Source organism: Podarcis erhardii (assembly GCF_964252035.2).
Source record: "Podarcis erhardii genome assembly, chromosome: 5".
Classification (NCBI taxonomy): Eukaryota; Metazoa; Chordata; class Lepidosauria; order Squamata; family Lacertidae; genus Podarcis; species Podarcis erhardii.
The window spans coordinates 52,616,116-52,637,693 of record NC_138509.1 but is presented as its reverse complement, the minus strand read 5'-3'; the positions used below and the strand labels follow the sequence as shown (position 1 = coordinate 52,637,693).

The following is a 21,578-nucleotide window of genomic DNA, read 5'->3' as shown; positions in this document are numbered from 1 at the left end:
TGTGTACAGACACTTTGGCCTGGCAATGAGATCAAGTGCTTTCTACTTTTCAGAAGAACTCCTCCCTCCTGCTCAGAGAGAGGGGCGGGTGGTGGTGGTGGAGCGATTCTGGTTCTTTATGCCTCATAGTCTTTAATTAGTGCTTTTTGTTATTCTTGAATGGGTCTAGTCAGGTTTTGGTATGTGTGAATTCAATATATATGGAGCATTTACAGATTACAATGTTGATTACCATAACTCTGACGCCTCAGGAAGAAACAGTCTTTGTCCAATATCTATTGATCTTGCTGTGAATGAACACAACAATGTTCTCTAAATGCCTCTATGTTGGATCATCTGGACCCTATTTCCTGACATGAAAGCATTCAATCACACCTGCTTTCCTGCATATTTATGATATTACCAGGAAGTCTAACTCCTGTCAAACTGAGGTATATTTTAATTGCTAGGACTCTAAAGTCAAGCTGTGGCAACTTTCTCCCCATGCATATATCAGTGTCACTAATATTTCAGCTAGGATTGAAGGCCTATCACTTTTCTCCATGTGGAACCCTCTGCATTAGTCTAGAATGTCACTGGCTGCATTAACATACCACCCAACTTTACCCAACCCAAAACCAGGACATGTTCTCGGCAAGTCACTTGACCTGACCTCATTCTTGTCCCAATAAAAAAAGCGTGGGATCTTTTTGCCACACGAGATCGCAGCCCTGAAAAAAGCACTTGGGGGGGGGGAGAGCACAGTGTGAGAGCATGGCACCCAAAATGTTCAGAGGTCTCACATGAAAAAATGGAATGTCATGTTTTTTCCAGGGCACTTGGAAGGTATGTGATCCAGACTACACTTCATTCTACCTTCATAACATATCCTTACCTGTTCATTTTCTTATTTTATGTGATCTTTCACGACACAGTGGAATTTAGCAAAAGTTTAGTGCTCATATCTGTGTTAACTGCTTCCAGAATTCCCCCCCCCCATGCCCTTCACTTGGAAAATTGTGGGAATGTATTAATTTGCAATCATTGATGCTACTGGTTTAATAGATTTGAGTTATCAACTGTTAACTGTAAATAACACAATTGTTCAGACATAACAATTAGAAAGCCTACCTTGGTATTAGATTACATGGAAGTCTACAGTAGAACATTTTGAAAGACATGCAACCTAACTAAAGTGAAGAAGACTGAAATTGCAGACACTGAGTCACATTGATATATATTGATACTGGCAAAGTAAAAAAACCAGACTGATTTCTAGAGGTGTGATTGTGCTAGTCTCTTGCACCAAAATCAATGAAGTCTCATGTGAAACCTTGAAGACTGAGCCACCAGTTATGACTATGAATCTATGATTCTATGCCACAACAATATGGGTAGTAGTAATACTAGCACTAACAGCTGGAACACCTGGGAGGCTGGGAGAACAGATGTACCATTATGTATAATGACATGTCATGGGGATGCTCAAATGGGCTCCCTTGTCCAGCACCCATTCACAGAACAGGTGAGGCAGGTTATATGGACACTCCTCATGACATGGGACAAGTGAAACTACAACTTAGTGGTGAAGAAGTTGACAGTGCTTCCATTAGGGTGGGTCCAAGGTATGGTCTGAAAGCAGCAGACACCACCACCTTGGTGAAGCTAAGTAGGTTTAGAACTGGTTAATGCCTGCATGGGAGACTTTGTGGGAACCAGATGATGTCACCTGGAGCTCCATGCTAGAAGAAAAGTGGTATATCATTATAGGAAAATAAGTTATAAATAATACATTTTTGGTGGGAACTCTGTGTCTCCCATAACATCTAACACCAACCAAATTTGTTTAAAGATAAATATCTTTTGTTTAAAGATGGAAGCTCTGGGCGTGTGTGCAAAGTCCTAGCTATGCTATCATTTTAAACACTGCAGCTCTTTCTTTCGCTGCTTTAAACATAATTAAATGTTCTTAGGACCATAGCCACATTTGGAGACGACATTGAAAACAAGATGCTGCATCTCAAGAGCTTATCTCAGCACCCACATCCTAGCGAATTAATCTTTTCAATTGCTTTTTCTCGCCTGTCAACTTTTTATGCCGGTGTTCTCTCTAAATGAGGTGTTTATATGCATCACCCTTCAGTTAGCTTTAAGCAGATGTAAAAGCTGTGTGACATTCTTTCTTCTTTTTTAAGAGACTTTGCCGGTTTGGCATCTCCATAGGAGGAGAAAGGTTTAAAATAGTGCTCCCGACAGGAGAAATGATTAATGGCAGGATCTGGAAATTGTGTTGATGTGGTTCACATCAACTGTACCATTGTGTTTACAGTGGCTATGTTAATGAGGCATCAGAAAGGTGCAGCTTGTAAAAATGTTCTACACAGTTAAAAAACTTAAGAAAGGAGGAGGGGGCTTTTCAAACTTCTACACTATGGAAGCTACAAGTTTAAATGCAAATGAGATAGCAAAATCCCATGTTTCATTTTCTTTCTATCAGTCCTGTAGTAAAGCATCTATGTACTGTGGCTCATCACCATCCAGCTCTATTAGTACACTGTGGGCATTCCATGGGTAGGAGCCAACTAAAGAGGCCTTGCACAGATTTTCCCTGAAATTGACTCTGGGGAGGGCGGTTGCGAGAACCCCCAGAGGGGGAATTGTTCCACCTGGGAAGCTTAAAAGCTTATCCTGAATGAATCATCAAGATGGTGCAACACTGAATTTCACTCCTTATGTTTACAATGATTCCTGAAGATTTTTTTTTAAGAGTCTATCCAAAGGAACTGTGGGATCAAAGAAGCTCATTAAGTTGTAAAATCGATATGAATAAGTTTAAGATTGTCACTGTTGACATTTGCATCTCTTATATAGGCCCCACTATCCCTTCTGTCCTATTATCTGTGATTTGGTTTATCTGTTTTAAATGGATTTATTTTTGTATACTGCTTTAAAAGTGGTACAGAAATATTATTGTTACCACCACCATTATTATATGCTATATTTGTGTTCTGGGCATAATCTTCCCTCTGGTGAGACCATGTGGGAAATCAGTATTTTTTGAATTTATTTCATTATAGGGCTGCCATAGTTCAAGAAAATTGAAATATGGCAACCCTATTGGCATCAAAGTTCTTGAGATTTTTGAGGGAAATTAACCTTTTCAGAATTCACCCAGAAAAGGCAAAGAGTGATACTCAAACACATACTTCTTGGTTCTGTTGGCAAAACCCCAGACATTTTGCCTATTTTTCAAAATTCCCCCCAGGCACTAATTTAGCCATTGGGATCCCGGACATGGAAACCCTATTTTATCAAATCTCTGCTATTTGCTTGTGGAGGATTATGTGCATTAGGTTGTAAAGTTGGGTAGGAGTAGGTGAGCAAAATAAATCAGGGATTTTTAGTGGTTTCAACCATTTGTTAGACTTAATAGAACATTATTACGAAATTACAACATTATGGCATTTGAAGCCCAAATTGCACAATCTAACAATCCTAGATCTGGTCAGGCAGGTGGATCTTGATAGGGTCTTAAGTTACTAAGCCTGTTGCATTTGACCTCACACCTTTCTTGTTAGGGAGAAAACAGCCTTTTGAATAATCTTATAAATGGCACTATGTTTCAGATATGATGTTGGCACAAGTCTGGGGGACAAAACTCCAATAGCTGTGAAGGTCAGTGTCACTTGTAATTACATAGCTTGTTACCCATTTCAGGTCAACCTGACCCTATTGTTTATGCCACTATCTGAAAGGCTTGGTGAAGCTGCCAGACAGCTGTTTGGGAAGTGAAACTAACATGTAGGTATGTTCCAAAGTGCCACTAGAAAAGAATTTAAGCTTCTACTCTCTCTCTGTGTGTGTATATGTGTGTGTGTGTGTGTGTGTGTGTGTGTGTGTGTGTGTGTGTGTATATATATATATATGCAGATGGCATGGAAACTGCCAGTTAGAAGGGACTGTATTATAATCTGAATGATTTTTGAAGGTAGAGGGTGAGTACCTGCACATTCAACATAGTCTTTACACTGGTTTACACACACACAATCACACATGAAACAATCACACATTCTTTTTCCTATTTATCCCTGCCTTCCCTTCCTATGCTCTCCATGTCCAATTTTAGTCTGCACCCTTCTTGGAGCAGGGATATGTTCTTACACTCTGTAATGTCACACATCCTGATGGTGATATAGCAGTAGCAGTCATATTAAGAGAGGATATTTGTCACATTAAAGTCAGTATATCAGTGGTCCCCCTCAACAGAGGTGATAAATAGCCCACCATTGCTGACAGTCATGTAGATAAAATCTGGACCACTTTAGGATTAAATTGGTTCCCAGTTTCACTTGGGACGTTGTTTCCATTCTGTCCATAACTGTGTGTTTTATCTTTGCTACATAAATACTGTAACTCAAACCAACAATTTGTCCCAACGCCAGTTTGCTTTGTATTGGTTATTTTATGTACCTCAGATTTCCCCAGCAATTAGTTGAGGCTGGGAAAAAATTCTGTAACCTCTCATTAAAAGAGTGCAAACAAGTTAAATATTTAATTATGATGAGCACTGCTCCAAATGGCTGTGCAGTTCTTCAAATGGTTGAGTGGACACATTTTGGGATGCTGCCTAGTTGGCAAATAGTTTCTGCCTCCATGAACAAAGGGGACAGGATGCAGTGAACATCTGATATATTAAAATTGATTTACAGGAAAGTGTCCTATCTGGGACTGTAGGTAAGCTTTGATTTGGCAATATGCAACTCATTAAGCTACATGCTCCAGGTTGCATTACTGAGTATGTGTGAATCTAGCACAATGAGTGATGCGATATCACCATTAAAATAAATCACCTCATTCAAATACTTTTTGATATACTCATTTGACTTCCTCTCTGCTGGTCTTCTCCATCTCCTGCCTCCTCCAGATTTACCAAAAAATGTGCTAATTTCCCTTGAATATTATCTTTGTACTCACTATGTCTATTTGTGTAATGAACCACACATCTGAGTTTTCTGAACTCTAGTGTTTTGTCTCATTGTTAATCCCGCCTACTGAAAATATAGTTTCTGCCATGGTACACCATGACTCTAGGGTAGAGGCTAAAGCTTCCAGCATTTAGGTGTACAGGTGTATTACTATAAATATGTTCACAAGGACATGTGATGCTAACAAAAGGCAATGAAATGGGTCCCCACTCTAGTTCAGACGTCTAAATGCATGGGCCTTCTTTCTCCACAGAGAACCAATCAGTTATTGATATGCATTGTTTCTGAAGGTTGTATGGTTGAGAAGTACTAATACTAATGATAATAAACCATTAATAGAATCCAGCTGAACCCTAATAAATTCAAAGAGGAAGAGACCAGTGATATTGAAATGGCAGAAGGCCAGTTTCACTTCATGCTGTTATATTGAGCAAACAGAAGACTATGTATGCTAAGCTATAAACCTCTAGTACATGGGCATCTTTCTAATACGTAATTTATATTGTAGGGCAAAAGAAAGTCAAACAAGTTTTGTGCCTTTTAACAAGCTATGTAACATCAAGCACAGCTAGTAAGTAGTTTGACATCTGCCATAACATTTTGTCCTATGAACTGCCCAAGGTTGTTTGCTCCATGCGTTATTTAGGCAACACGTTTGGGGATTTCTGTGCTGACTTTTAATGTTAAGTGCCTGAAGGAGTTATCCATACAAAGATTTTTAAATCACGTAAGTTGAAGAGATCCAATCTGGCAAACTTTTAAGAAGGCCCTGACACAATAGAATTATGATTTTTCTACCTTATGGTATGACCTTTATTTGATAGTTTTTTTGGAAAATGGGAGGCTATGAACTTGAAACTCATAAGAATATTGACAAGACTGGTCATCATTCAGAGGTCCTCTAAAAAAGTGTCTTGTGATTTTATCAGTGTAACACACTTTCCAGTTTTTAAGGACTTTGCCCATTCTCTAAGATTGTTCAGTCTGCTTCCCCTGCAAAGCTGTTTAGCACTGCTTACAAAAGGTTGTTGTTGTTGTTATTGATTAAATTTGTATTCTGCCCTTCATACGAAGATGAAGCAGGGAGGTTCTAAATATAAAAATACAAAATGAGAACATGTTGTAGTGCAACATTACTTTAAAAACAGCCTGAGGGCGGGAGTGTGGACCATGAGACTGGAGAGGCAGCTGGGCAATAGAAATGGAGAAATCCTCTTTTTGCTTTTTGGGATTACTTTCTAAGTAACTGTGCCCACTTCTCATGACTTTTTTTTTTAACACAATTTTCTGCCGGAGAAAGTCATGTTAAGATCTTAAAAGGACATTTGGGCTACATAGTTAAGAAGAAAGGATATCTGAAATGCAATTTACACCCAGAAGGCTATGGAGTTTGCAAGATTCCAACAAGTTACTATGTGGTTAAGTGTAATCTGCTGCTGCCTCCTGTTTCTGGACCTGGTCCTTTCACCTGTGCCCTGGAGCTTGAATTGCAGCCTAGGTATGATCTTGCCAAGGCTTATCTTCTAGCACTGATCTTGTAAAAGTTTCAAACACCCTGACAACCTCTCAAAGATGGACAAGGCTGCCCCTACCAAAATTCCCTTTAGTGAGACAAAAACAAAAGCCCTTCCTTTTTTCCACAGACTGTGGGTGTCCTCCCCCGTTTGACATTCTACAAGACCATTCCTCCCAATTACATGACATTTTTTATGGCAACATCTCTAGTTATTGAGAAAGATTTCGTCTTATTTCTTTGCATGTGAAGGTTGGATTTTGATTGCCTGATTTATTCTTGCTTATGATTCCTAAATGGATTTTCAGAACACCATTTATGTTCATTTTTGAGCACATATATAAAAAAAATATCTATGGTAAGAAACGTTAATGGGATGTTTATGTGGAATAGAGAAGAGAAATGGCTTTGTAATATAAGTCTGCTGTCAAAGTGCCACCTGATGACAAATAACTGGTCGATAGTGGGCTGTAACTTCTTTGATCTTGTCATAATTCTGGTGACATCCTGCCTATTCCATATCTTTGCTTTGAATTTTTAGATATTCTTAAGTCAGCTGTGTGTTGAAAATAGAAACTTCTGGTGGTGATAAAGAACACATATATTCAAAAGCACTTGCTGTACTTTTCCATTCTCTAGACCTAAAAAACCTTAAGAGGAAGCACAGAGTAGTGCTGAAATTAATATTCAGAAATATTCAAAATATGGTAAAGTTTCCAAATTCACTCTACAAACTTTGTGCAGCACATTCTGAATTTGCATTTTTCAAAAGTTATTTCATTTTGTTACACATAGCAATACAGGTGTTTTAGAGTCACAGAAAGAAGGCTTGCATGTTTGACATCATATGGTCCACAAGTTAATAAAGAAAATGATGCAGAGCAGAAAAATGGTTATTGCAGGAATCTATCTTATTCATTGTATTATTATTTCTAATGATTCAATGGAAGCACAATGGAGCGGTTAATAAAAAGTCATGGGATACAAACAAATCCAGATAAAAACATACTTTTCAGGAACTTGCCAGACCTAAATTTGTCTTGCGACATAAATAATGAATGACCAATATGTAGCTGCATAGTCTGTAGGTTTGTCTTTACCCCTGGAAACTCATAAAGAACGAGTATGTTTTTTCAGATATTGTGATAAATGAAGCCTCCTTAAACCAAGTAAAAAGGGAAAACGCCAAGTTAGTCCTCCATCCCTGAACAATGGTTAGTCAAGCGGTGACAGGCATTGCATTTTGCTTGACTTTATCCTCCCAAAATTTGAATAAGTAAGACTTACTTACTGTCATCCCTTGATCATTTTGATTTTGACAGGCTTGAAATACAGGGTCTCATAAGCTGTCAGTTCCTGAAATACTGTCAAATACTCTATGGGTTGGAACAAACTACCCATGGATGGGACCCATGGGATGCTCTGCTGGAGGAAGGGAGGAGCAACCATTTTTGTTGACCCTCTACCCCCCTGAAATCCCCCGTGCCCACCAAAAACATGTGGGGCAAACCCCCGCCCTCTCAGTGATGCTGCATATGCAAGGCACAGTCCCTGACCAATACGTGATTAGCCTTGGTCTAAAAAAAGTCTGACTTGCTCAAAGACAGGGGCAGGAACTCTGACCAGGCTTCCTTTCCCCATTTTGGAAATGCTGTGTGTGAGTAAGGCCTATCATGTATGCCTTGTGTGCCTGGTTCATGTAGCATGATTGAAGGGTGGAGCTTATGCCACACATTCACACTTGCCCTTTTGTGTGTTCAGACTGAAAACCAGAAGAGGACTAGAGTTACAAACTTGTAATACTAAAGGAACACAACTCACATATCACAGAAGTGGTTAACTGACTGTCAGCTCATACTCCCTCACACAGTTGTTATGAGGATAAAACAGGATAAAAATGTACTTTAACTTGCCCCAAGCCCTTGGAATAGAGTGAAAAGCTTTGAAAAGAAATGTGTGCATTCACTCCTTTAGTAGTTACGACTTATTAATATTTTGTGCAATCTACTGTAAATTCACTTAAATTAAAAGTGAGCAAACTTGACCAATCCATTTCCAATTCAAGGTTGCTTGCTACAGTTGAATGTATATTTTAAGAGCACAATGTTAAGAGAAATGCTACCAAACCATGATACAAAATTGGTATCATTTGTAAGATTATCACAGCAAATTCAGGAGGGGGGAAATCAGCGAAGTACCTTGAAGACATGATATTGGCACAAAAGATGTAAGATCTGAGGGAGATGATTGGTGGCCTCATGTACAAGGGATTCGTTCTTCAAAAGAAACATCTGTAAGTGGTACTCCCTGTTGCCTGGATGGCCGATCAATGAACATTTGCATTCCAATAGCCAGCTCTTGTGAAAATAAATTGAATAGCATTTTAAGAGGCTGGAACAATGTATTATGTAAAGGATCTTTTGTTCTCTAAGTTCAGCAAGATCAAATATGCGGTGATAATAAATCTTTTAAAAATGGAGGTGGAGGGAGAACAGGGAAACGTCAGGTATGATTAACCACTATTTTATTCAAAGTGATTTTAAGTGAAGTCTCAAGTAGATGCATTTATTCTATTATGTACCCCAGAAAATCGGCATCTTGAGATAGGCATTTTATGGTTTGTAAAGACTTCTGCCCAAATGTACAGTGGTACCTTGCGTTACATACGCTTCAGGTTACATACGCTTCAGGTTACACACTCCGCTAATCTAGAAATAGTGCTTCAGGTTAAGAACAGAAATCGGGCCTCGGCGGCGCGGCAGTGGCAGGAGGCCCCATTAGCTAAAGTGGTGCTTCAGATTAAGAACAGTTTCAGGTTAAGTACGGACCTCTGGAACAAATTAAGTACTTAACCCGAGGTACCACTGTACAAGGATGCAATTCCTTGTAAATCAGCTTCTAGAGGAGGTGTGGGGAAAACAATGGCCACCCAGATGTTGCAGAGCTACAATACCCAGCATATCGGATCATTGGCCATGCATGTTAAAGCTCAATAGAGTTGTACAGTAGTTCAGCAACATTTGGAGGGCCAAAGGTTCCCCACCCTTGTTCTCTAGGAAGGTGCCTCCTCCCTTCCTCCCCTCCCTTGCATCCCTATCTTTCTGGTAGAAGAAATCCTGGCATTCATCTCTTGATCACACTGGATTGCCAGTGTGGTATGCCTGCCTTTCTTTCCAATCATTTGCCCCTCCAGGTAACGGTCCATTCAATTTCCCCCACCCAGCTTTGGAGCACTCATTCTCCAAGGCTGCAGTAGGAAAGACTGTGAAGTTTGGGTCAAAACGCACCTGAGACATTTGTGATCCCACTGTTTAAGGGTATGGGTATGATCTTGGCTTCCATCTAAACAAGCTTCTCATCTGAAGCTCTTTTATTTTCCCTTTTAGTTCTTGTAATAAACTTTACTGCATATAGCCAAAGAGCTTTGAAAACCTCTCATCCATTCACGGGACCAATTAATAGTTTGCAAAATGACATGTACATTGGCAAAGTACACAAAAATGAAAACCTATGCACTGTATTTACTGCACATAAAACACAGGTCAGTTAGTAAGTTAGAATCATTAGAAAAACTCAGCTGGTCAAATAAAGTAATATAAAGCTGGTTATCTAATAACTGGCACATCATCTTGAGCTGTTTTATCCAGGTACTATAAAATAATGCTAGGTAATGAATTTCCCTTGGGTCAGCATATAGTGGGCAGAATAATAATAAAGTGAGTTATATCTTCAATATGATTACATCCAAAAGCACATTTTCTTTCCTGCTGTGGGATGCCTTTATACTTCTCTTCAAGATAAGCAGATGGCATTACTTGGCATCTAAGTTTTATAAAGGCCCATGTAACTGGGGGAAAGTCAGTGTTTGAAATGAATGTACCCCACTAAGATCTTTTTTGATCATAGCATCCCATTGGGAGAAGTGATAGCACAATATTTCTGTGCATCATAACCAAAGAAACAATCCCCCAGGGCACAATGGCAGTCTAAGGCCAAGGAGCATTTTGGCAGCATTTAACTTGCCAAAAATTTTTTAACACCCCTTTACCTTACCTCTGAGCCTTAATTGTTCCATCCAGCACAGTTTACTAGGACTAGTAACTTACATGTCAGTATCTCAAATAAATCAGGTCAGCTCTAGCTATTATAGATGGTAACCTGAGCCTAGCTGTAAGAACATCCATTGCTGTACCTGTGGGAAATTTTGGGATGATGCTTAGGTTTTTATTCCCTGAAGAATTTCTCCTATAGCAGTCAATGAAACCTGTTTACTAGAACAGGAGAAAGTAATTACAGTTTGTACTACTAGCATAGGAAACATGGTAGAGTAGTATCAGTGGCAAGCTTTTCCTTTCAGTGATATGAAAACAACAATGCTGGAATTAATGGAGTCAAAGCTCCCCGGTATTAAGAAAATAAACCGACTACAGTGTTACCTTGGGTTAAAAATTTAATTCATTCTGGAGGTCCGTTCTTAACCTGAAACTGTTCTTAATCTGAGGTACCACTTTAGCCAATGGGACCTCCCGCTGCCGCCGCACCACTGCTGCACAATTTCTGTTGTCATCCTGAAGCAAAGTTCTTAACCTGAGGTACTATTTCTGGGTTAGTGGAGTCTGTAACCTGAAGTGCCTGTAACCTGAGGTACCACTGTAGTTCATTTTTCATAAAGTGAAGACGAAATATAAATATTGCTAATAGAAATGGCAATGCTGGTTGAGAAGCCCAATGCTGTGGATTAACTTCAACACGCACCACTTCTTGAGGGTCACCAAACCTCCCAGAAGGGCCTCAGAAACCTCTCTGTTCTCTTAGGAGTAAATAGGCTGGCACTCTCTTTCAAACCCAAAGTGGGAAATCAAGAGACTTTGGCCAAATGTAGGGGAAACATTCTGAGAACAAGGAGACGATGCAACTGGATATGTAGATTGCATCTATTTCTGTTAGGCCAGAATCTAATATATTACTTTATACTCAAAGTGAGCTCTGCAAAATGAGGACAGCCATGGCATTCTGTCACTCTCTGGCCCTTCTACAGCACTACAAAACCTCTCTACATCACTTCCAAATTGCCCCTTTCTGTTTGTCTAGCAGAAAATAAATTGTGCCTTAGAGTTATCTTCAGTTGCCAAATGTCTCCTTGGTGCCAGAGGCACCTCTATCTAATTTGGAATGCTCAAATCAAGCTGCTCCATTTTTCTCCAAGGGGATGGTCATGCTCTGGGTTAACTTCGCATGACACACTATTTCAAAGGAGCAACTGTTTTATCATGCAGCTCTGGGCAAGCAAACTGCTTCAAGGGGGCAGAAGAAGGTGGCCAAACAGCATGCCTCAGCTATCTCTCAAGAAGTGCACATATATTAACTTCTAATTAGGCAGCTTACTGCAACTCAGCCGTCACATTGTTATTCCCAAGTATCTTAAGGATTTCAGAGGGAAAAATTGTGGCACTCAGTTGTATAGGATCCAAGGGGGGGGGGGGAGATGGTTACAATACAATAAAACAGTAAACCAATAGTCCAATAAAAGCAGTTTAGCACAACTTCCAAAGCAGATAAAAATACAACATATCCTTAAAACTCTGATAAATCCACAACCTGGGCTTTCCACTTGCATCAATGCAAGCCATGTGAGCTGGAAACTTGTAGAATTTTTTGGCAGACAAACTTCCATAATCAGAGGAACTTCATAATGTGCACACTATAAGCAGTTTGTTGTTCACTATGTGAAATTTATTTTTCTGTATGTGTTTATTTTCTTTGTTATGGACTTGTGTTTGAAGTACTGAAAATGTCTACAGGTTTTTTTTTGTAGAGTATACCATTTTTGTGTGTGTAATACAACACCCCCATGCCATGCACTGTACTATGAACCTTTCAGAAGTGGGTGGAAAGTGTTTGTGTAATTTTGAAGAAAATATTTTCTAAATGCTTTACATGAGATTGAAGTAAGTAAATACTCAGAGACGATGCACTGAAATCAATGGAGCTACTCTGTGTAGACTCCACTTGGAGTAGTGTGTCCAGTTCTGAGCACCACAGTTTTAAAAGAATATTGACAAGTTCGAACATGTTCAGAAGAGGGTGACCAAGAAGATAAAAAGTCTGGAAACCAAGCCTTCATGTGAGGGCAACCGAGTACATGTGAGGGAGTTGGGAATGTTTAGCCCGGAGAAGAGGTGATATGAAAGCAATCTTCAAGTATCCGAAGGGCTGTCACATGAAAGATGGAGCTATCTTGTTTTCTGCTGCTGCAGAGAGTAGGAGCTGAACCAATAGATTCAAATTGCAAGAAAGAAGATTCTGACTAAACATTAGGAAGAACTTTCTGATGGTAAGAACTGTTTGACAGTGGAATGGACCATCTCAGAACATGGTAGACTCTCCTTCGCTGGAAGCTGAATGACCATCTATCAGGATTCTTCACCTGTAATTTCTGAATTGTAGGGGGTTGGACAATATGTCCCTTCCAACTCTAAGCTTCTATGAGTATGACTTACTTGGATCTCAGTGTTTTTCTATACAGAAGCTTTTCACAAAGGCTTCCATGGTGAATATCATAGATTTTCTTGCTATCATGCCCTCAGTATTAAACAAATGCAAACTGTATTGAGGTTGAACTGATGTCAGAAGGTCAGAGTTCTTTCATGGGAATGTACCTTATCACTTCTCTTTCCCAATGTCTGCACAACAAGGTTGATTGTTTGCAGCTTTATCTGAGAAAAAAGAAAAGTTCGATAATATCAACTGAGGAAGAAATAAAATTCTTTTTCCCCAATAGAAAATCCTTGCTGTATTTGATTTCTGTGTCCTGGAACCAATTTAGTTGTGGAAAGCCAAGGTAATGGAAACTATCTTAAAAATGGCAAATGCATCCAAGTTTAACTTCCTGTTTGCATGAATATCATTCTTATGGTTGTTCGGTCCCCCCCCCCCCCAAACCTCTCTTGTTATCTCTGAACATAACTGTGATCTATACAATTCTCCCAGCACAAAAGGTGATATTTTTGAGATATGCATTGTGTGTGGTAGGCATTGTTCAGTAGAGTAACAAAAAATAACTGGTTTATTTGATAGCGGACACAAACAGTATCAAATCAATGGAAAGCATTCTGCTTTTGTGAATGTTTCCTGTTAGAAATCTAACAGGACAAAAAATTTAAGGCCTTTAAATCCCAGCAGCTTCTTCGGAAGTGGCCCAGCTTAATGGAGTGTGTGCCATTGCCCTACCTGCAGCCCTGCTGCTCATGGCAACCTGGGTGGAAGGCGAGGGAGCAGGCAAATCGTAGCACCAATCTGAAACTGGCGTTATTGGACCCAGATTAGTTCTGGTGTCATTAAATGACAGTGGGAGGCTGACTCAAGATCCAGGGAATCCCAGGCTGGCTTAGACCTTCCTCCTCTTTCCCCCTTGTAATGGTTGCCTGCGTGCATCTACCCCCTCTCCCCAATGTTTGATTGAGATAATAATGAAAGCCTAGGCAAGGCTTCCAATTTGCTTTGGGGCCCAGATTCCGGTTGGTTTGGTTGCTGGTCCAATCAGGGCTGCTCCAAAGTGCTGAATCAGGAGTCACATCAGATCTGTAGGATAGAGTGCGAGGAGTACAATCCTTGTTTAAGACCCTTATTTTTGTTTTACATATTGTGTATGGGCACTGTGGGTTAAACCACAGAGCCTAGGACTTGCCGATCAGAAGGTCGGTGGTTCGAATCCCTGCGACGGGGTGAGCTCCCGTTGCTCGGTCCCTGTTCCTGCCCACCTAGCAGTTCGAAAGCATGTCAAATTGCAAGTAGATAAATAGGTACCACTCCGGCAGGAAGGTAAACGGTGTTTCCGTGCGCTGCTCTGGTTCGCCACATGACCTGGAAGCTGTATGCCTGCTCCCTCGGCCAATAAAGCGAGATGAGCGCCGCAACCCCAGAGTCGTCCATGACTGGACCTAATGCTCAGGGGTCCCCTTTACCTTTAACAACATGGAGTTGCAGATCTAAGGGGGGAAAGCACTGTTGCAGGCAATCCAAACTTCCTTTTCGCCAAGCTGAAAAATGGTGGGGGTGGGGTGGGGTGGAGGTGTTTCCCCATTCAGCCCTGCCAGCCTCTAGTGCTCAGAGTGATGCCAGGGCCAATCCATCAGCACATATATCCCTATCCTCAGTGTGTGGTTTTTTTCTGGGGACAGCAGATGATAACAGAATAATATGGAGGAAAGCACTCCTTCATATAAGCCAGAGACCCGTGTCATGTAAGAGTTTATCTGTTAAAACTATCACTTTCAATTGCTCCTGGAAACAAACAGGAAACTAGTGAAGATGTTTCAACACAAGCAAGATGTGATTCATTATGATTTCAGTGGCAATTTCTGAACTGCTTTTGTAGACATTGCTAAGGCATGGCTAGCAGTTGGCAAGTTATTTATATTGGCTTGAGTAGTGAAATAATCTAGATTAGGTTTTGCTGAATTAGTTTTTCTGTGTTGTTTTCATTTGCTCCTATGGTTAATTGCTCAATCTGCTTTGAAATTAGCTTTCTTCCAATAATATATTTACAATAACAGTTTCAATTGCAGCCTTTCCAAAAACAGCTAGTAAAAGCTAAAATTATTTTCTTTTGTCTTTGCTATTCACTCCATGCTCAAATTATTCACAACACTATTCACACTATGGAGGTTGAAGAACTGTTTATGGGAATACGCCTGGAAATAAAGATGCCTTCTGAGAACCAAAGGAGGAGAGGCTAGGTTTTCAGGTCTGTTCCTCATGGACCACATTGACCTATACTATTTCATCATCATCTTCTCTTTTTTGCTTCTTGTACAAACAGATACTAACAGTAAGTCACAATTTGTCTATTGACAATTGAGACAAATGGTTCTACCCAACCCAACAGATACTACAAATGGAAAGAGCGCATGCTGACACAGGAAGATATATGCTTAAAATCATTGCCAAATAGTGAGCATCAGTCTTAGTCTATGGGAGCTCTTGCAGAATGTATAAATTGGCTAAGTCTTGCAGTCTAGAGCACAGCATGCTACAAAATCAGATAGAGGCAGAAGTGTGCTTGAGCAGCAAGTAGCTCTAGATCGCTCAGTTGAGCCAGGCAGTACACCACAGGTAAACTGAAAACAGCTGGGATAGAAATATGCCAGCAATCACTGGGATACACCGGAGATAGTTGAAGGGAACCAGTGTGGTGCCCTGGTTACATTGTTAAAGTAGGATCTGGTAGACCAGGGTTCAAATCTCCACTTAGCCCTGCAGCTCACTGGATAACTGTGGGCCAGTTGCTGTCTCAAAGCCTAACCTACCTCACAGGCTTGTGAGGATAAACTATAGACCACAACTAACTCCTTGGAGAAAAGGCAGCATATACATGTAAACGATGTCGTAAAGCTGCACAAATATGTTTTGAAAGGAAAGAATTTGCAATTTGGCCTTGATGCTGAAAGCTCTGAGGACTGGGTTTTCAGGATTCTTAGCTCTGACTGAACATCTACTAAGCACTACAAACAAAAGAAATGAGAAGCAGATGAGTTTTGAAATACAAAATATCTCTTGGGTTTGGAGTTTAATTTTTTTCATCATGATCTTGTTTATAACTTGTAGAAACCATGAAACAGTTCTAGGAGTTCTCAGTGTTCAGCTGATTCAAGAATGTCTGAAAGAACTCAGGAAGAGCAATCTAACCCGCCCCCCCCTACACTGGGTTGGGGGAGTTGGGTTAGGCAGAGGTGTCCCTCTGCCCAAATCTCCCAGCTGAGCTGAACTTACCGCTGTCTTGCGACTGTGTCAGATTCACTCACCCTGCCCCACCACTTTCCATTGCAGCAACTGTAAGCAGAAGGATTACCACTGTAGCGGTGGACTTGCCACTCTGCAAAGTCCCACCAGTGGGAGCAGGGAGCTTATATATATTGTGAAATCTTGCCACCATCCCTCCAACATAAGGATGTTGAAACATAGCAGTGGTGGGAGGCAGTAAAGATGGAATCTTTACTGTGGGGTCTAGCTGTTGTTTGGAACTGTCCCTTGCTCTGGGATTGCACAGGTTCATTTTGTGGCCAAGGACAGAACCAGTGAATTTCACTTGGAAATGGAGGCATAGTCAAGTGACAGTTGGACTTTGTACATTCAGGAAATGGATGATCGTGAATCTGCTTCCAGTCCCAGCCGACTGGATGTGTCCTGGTGATTGTTGGCACCCGGTAGAGCAGGCTTCCTCAACCTCAGCCCTCCAGATGTTTTTGGCCTATAACTCCCATGATCCCTTAGTAGCAGGACCAGTGGTCAGGGATGATGGGAATTGTAGTCTCAAAACATCTGGAGGGCCGAGGTAGAGGCTAACTGCATGATCTCTTCCACAGGCTAATTCCATTTTGCCTGTCTCTTCAAGGACCACATATGGCTATGTATGCTCTCACTCTCATCTCCTGTTATGCTTAACATTAATCCTGATGGAGGATTCTGAAGAACTCAAAAGTTGTCTCACTGATTTGCAACATCTTGGTTGGTCCTAATAAAGAGATCACCCTACTGGGTGATTCTTCTTGGTATCTCACGGAGATCACAGCTCACCTAACACATCCTTCACGACTTTCCCTCCCCCTTTTATTTTTGTCAGAGCAATAATTTAAATCCTGCTGTTCTTTACGTGCATGCGCACAAACCCTCTCACACAGAGCACAAATATTTTGCTTTCCATTAAGGTTTATCTTCCAGCTCGGAAATGTTTGTTATCTCAAAGATGTTCTAGACATTCTGTGCCATCTTGCATGGAATGCAGACAACTCAAGCACTAAAACGTCCCCCAGGACATTTCTGCAATGATATTTTGTGTAGAAAAACCATGTGTGAAGCTTTCACAGGGCTGCTGCTTCCATGAATCATTCTGATTACTCAAACTAATGGTGAATAACATGCAATTAATTCTAAATGACTGCCTTTTGTGCATGTTTTCTTCTCCTTTTTTCTTTTCTTTTTTTGGTGCTGCCATGCCAGAGTTCCATCAATCCTGACAAAACCTGTCCACTGTTTGGATCAAATGGATGACTAATAAAAATCTAAAATTATGAATAAAAATAGCAGGGCTACTGGTAATGCACTGTATTTTTTCCCTCAGGTGGCATAATCATTTAAATAAAGCCATGCAGCCAAGCTGACAAAAACCTGGACAGAGGTTGAAATAGACTCCTGATATGATATTGGAACAACATGTAAAAGAAATTCCCAGGGAGTAACAGCTGTAGCATTCACATAAATGTTGCCACTGTGTGATGTTTCATAAATGATAATGGTCCAGTTATGGGCTATGTTCTGGCAATTTTGTTAGGCTTGCTCTCTGCCAGGACATGCCATTGAATAAGAATGCCTCCTTAGCAGTTCTGGCAAGCAGTAAATCTGTGCCACAGTCATAACAAAGGGCTTCAGAATGATTTGTTTCCTAGCATGCTATCTCTTTGGGCTTCTCACACATCCTTCCCTACAGGTTTTATTTGGAATAATAGCAACAATGAGGTTCAGCTGCCTAGGGCAAACTATCAATTGAATCACCTGAAAGTTGTTTTTATTATTATTATTATTATTATTATTATTATTTGAAACAAGCAGCTACCAAACTTTCCCTTGTCCCCTCAAAAGGACTGACCAACTAAGTACAAAGCCATTTGGATACAAAGCAAAAATAATGAAATCAAAATGCTAGGCAGGTATCTCAGCAGGATATTACTAACCATTAATCTAGTCCAACTAATTGGCACTTGCAGAGGGCAGGATTTTTCAGCTACCTACCTTTTGAGTTTAAAAAGAAAAGAAAGCGATGTTTTAACAGCTTGCCACGGTGGTCTGGCCACAGTGCAACGTAAAGTGAGTCTGCCACGCTTCCAGCTTTAAAAACAAAAAGAAAAAAGAAAATCTGGGAATGTGAGAGCATATTTCATATGAATTGCCTTGTAAAACCTTCCCATGCAAATTGTAATAATGTCACAAATCACAGCAGGGCTTGTTAGCAGCCTTTGGGACTTTTGTCTGAGAATTGGGTGGTAAAGGGGGAAAAGACTATATACATATGGGCTTTAAAGAAATGAGTACTGTATATAGAAGTTTTTTTAATATGAGTCAGGCATCAGTGTAGGACCCATTTTCCACGTTGAGGTATATGTATTATTAATAATATGAAGAAAGTACAACTGATTTGTCTGCAAAATGCTGCTTCTTTTTAAAAAGCTCTCTAACATTAAGTTGTGGTGCCACGTCCAAACCCAGAAGTAGCATTTGTAGATATAATAGTTTAGAGATGCTGCCTTCTTTGCCAGGACTTGAATTACCCACGTTACCAGACTTTTATCCTACCTGATTGAACACAGAACACAGAGCAATGAAAAGCCCAGTGAAGAGTTACATTCATGTATATGGGAATAAAATGGTGGCAGAGGTGAGAAAATAAAGGGGAGTTCTGGGCAAACATCAGTTGAGATATGGTGGGATGCTACAGCTTCACCCCTGCCTGAGGAAACTTTGATGCAACAATGTGTCTGAAGAGAATAAGCTGAAAAAAGATGGAGGTTATATTTATTTTGTAGTGACTAAAGCATGGGTAGGCAATCTAAGGCCCAATCGCCTTCTAAATCTGGCAGCAGTGTGTTTTTACATGAGTAGAATGTGTGCTTTTATTTAAAATGCATCTCTGGGTTATTTGCAGGGCATAGGAATTTGTTCATTCCCCCCAAATATATATATATATATATATATATATATATATATATATATATATATATATATATATATATATAGTTCGCCCCCCCACAGGGTCTGAGGGACAGTGGACCAGCCCCCTGCTGAAAAAGTTTGCTAACCCCTGCCTTAGAATAAATCTTGGTATCAAGATCCCCCTGCAGGCACTTGGCCTTCAACATACTTGATGAGAGAATGCAAAACAAACAAATAAGCTTTTCTGATTATACCTATCCTGAATTAGCAGATAAATTTACGTGCTGCATTATTTTGTACTCTTGTATGTCACTGAGTTACCCATCCTCCATAATATCATGGTATCAGAGGCTGGATAAATCCATGAAAGTTAACCACCAAGCCCTGGTTGATGCATTAGCTGCCTGGTCTGTCTGCTCTCCAGACGTCTTCCAATGTAGGTGACATACCATACTAAAGGAAGCAGATTCAAGATACCTTGATTTTCCATGATGTCCCCTGCCCCCTTAGAGACCCAAGTGTGTGTTGTATGAAACAAAGAATCCTCTTCCATCTCTGCTTCTCAATCAACAAGTGGCCACAGCCCTTTTAAATGCGGGTGTTTGCAAATATTTGTTTGTTAGACAAGACTTTAACACATGCTTTTAACTTTCACTCCAGTCTCAGCCTCACCTAGCTGGATGATAAACTAACACAACACTATTTTTTTTTTGCCATCTTCTCATATACAGTCAGTTTGGGGGCTGTTTCAGTTTAATATCTGCCGAGCCTTTATGCCACAGATGTTTCACAGCAGTAGTAGGAATGATTAAAACAAATCAATAAAAGCACAGGAAGGAAGCTGGCGAGTAGCACTCCAATTAAATACCACCCAACTGTCAAAGGTCCCATCCCAGCAACAGAGAGTAAACTCATCCATCTGCAAGTGAGTCAACTGTTTGCAGCCAACAAAAATGGCTGTTGCTTGTTACTGCATCTGCGGACAGGACTACAAAATGGCAAAAGTCAAAAGCTTGACTATGTTATTCTTGAGTTAAGTTACTCACTTGCAGTTCCTTCCCCCCCAGAAATCAAGGTCAGCTGCTTTTGTACATCTCCTACATAGAATGAACAAGAGCGAAGTGCTATAATCATGCTTTTTACTCCTGTCTCAGCAGATAAGGCCAATTCTATATTTGCTCTTCCTTTTATTAGCTTGCTGGAGTGACGTAAGATAAAAAGCATGTGGTCTCTAGATGCCTTATTCTAGATGCCTCAAGATTATCGGTTTTAAAAAAGCAAGCAAGCAAGCAAGCAAGCAAGCAAGCAAGCAAGCAGACAAACTGGTGAAATTGCTGGGGGGAAATGATGTGGTTCATACATATGACTTTGTTTCAGAAAACTAGACATGGTTTTTCAGGGTGTAATGTGGACTCCTATGGTTGTTTTGCTGTGAAGTCCCCAACATCCAACCAACTCTTGGAAGATACACTTCTTCAGCAAAACCTATAGTCTCAAGCTGGAATATGCCACAGCAAGAAAATACAGTTGTACCTCAGAAGTAGAATGGAATCCGTTCCGGAAGTCCCTTTGACTTCCGAAACATTTGGAAACCAAAGCGTAGCTTTTGATAGACTGCAGGAAGCTCCTGAAGCCAATTGGAAGCCCCGTCAGACATTTGCCTTCCAAAAGTACGAATGAAAACTGGAACACTCACTTCCAGTTTTTGATTGTTCGGGAGCCGAAACGTTTGACTCCCAAGGTGTTCGGGAGCTGAGGTACGACTGTAACAGATTTTGCAACATGTTTATTATACATACAAGGTAGCCACTATTATATATAGAATAATAGAATCATAGAATCATAGAATAGAATCATAGAGTTGGAAGAGACCACAAGGGCCATCGAGTCCAACCCCCTGCCAAGCAGGAAACACCATCAGAGCACTCCTGACATATGGTTGTCAAGCCTCTGCTTAAAGACCTCCAAAGAAGGAGACTCCACCACACTCCTTGGCAGCAAATTCCACTGTCGAACAGCTCTTACTGTCAGGAAGTTCTTCCTAATGTTTAGGTGGAATCTTCTTTCTTGTAGTTTGGAACCATTGCTCCGTGTACGCTTCTCTGGAGCAGCAGAAAACAACCTTTCTCCCTCCTCTATGTGATACTTTGTAAGGTAAGCAAGTATTATTTATCTCCATCTTAGACTGTGAAACATTGGTTTGCTGTGGCCACCTAGTGAGTTCAGACAGGTCCTTGGGTTGTATGCCACTGGGAATTATTTTTTAATGTTTCTTCTTTTCATATACTATGAAAATATATGAAATAAAAATATTTCATATATTAATATTTGCAGGTTTTTTTTTAATAAAAAAATTGTTATGTTTTATCCTGTAATTGTTGCACTTTATACAGTTT

At 40.3% G+C, this 21,578-nt stretch overlaps 1 protein-coding gene across 1 annotated transcript in view; it reads left to right on the top strand.

The window, feature by feature from the left end:
- Nucleotides 1-1,406: 1,406 nt before the first annotated feature.
- Nucleotides 1,407-21,578, top strand: part of LOC309342771 (uncharacterized protein) — a gene marked incomplete at its 3' end in the record, with an annotated part of 56,466 nt that continues 36,294 nt past the window's right edge. The window contains exons 1-2 of the mRNA XM_081863597.1: nt 1,407-1,504; nt 3,606-3,654. Of these exons, the coding sequence (XP_081719723.1) occupies nt 1,455-1,504; nt 3,606-3,654 (99 nt within the window). The 5' untranslated portion in view covers nt 1,407-1,454. The remainder of the gene's footprint in view (nt 1,505-3,605; nt 3,655-21,578) is intronic.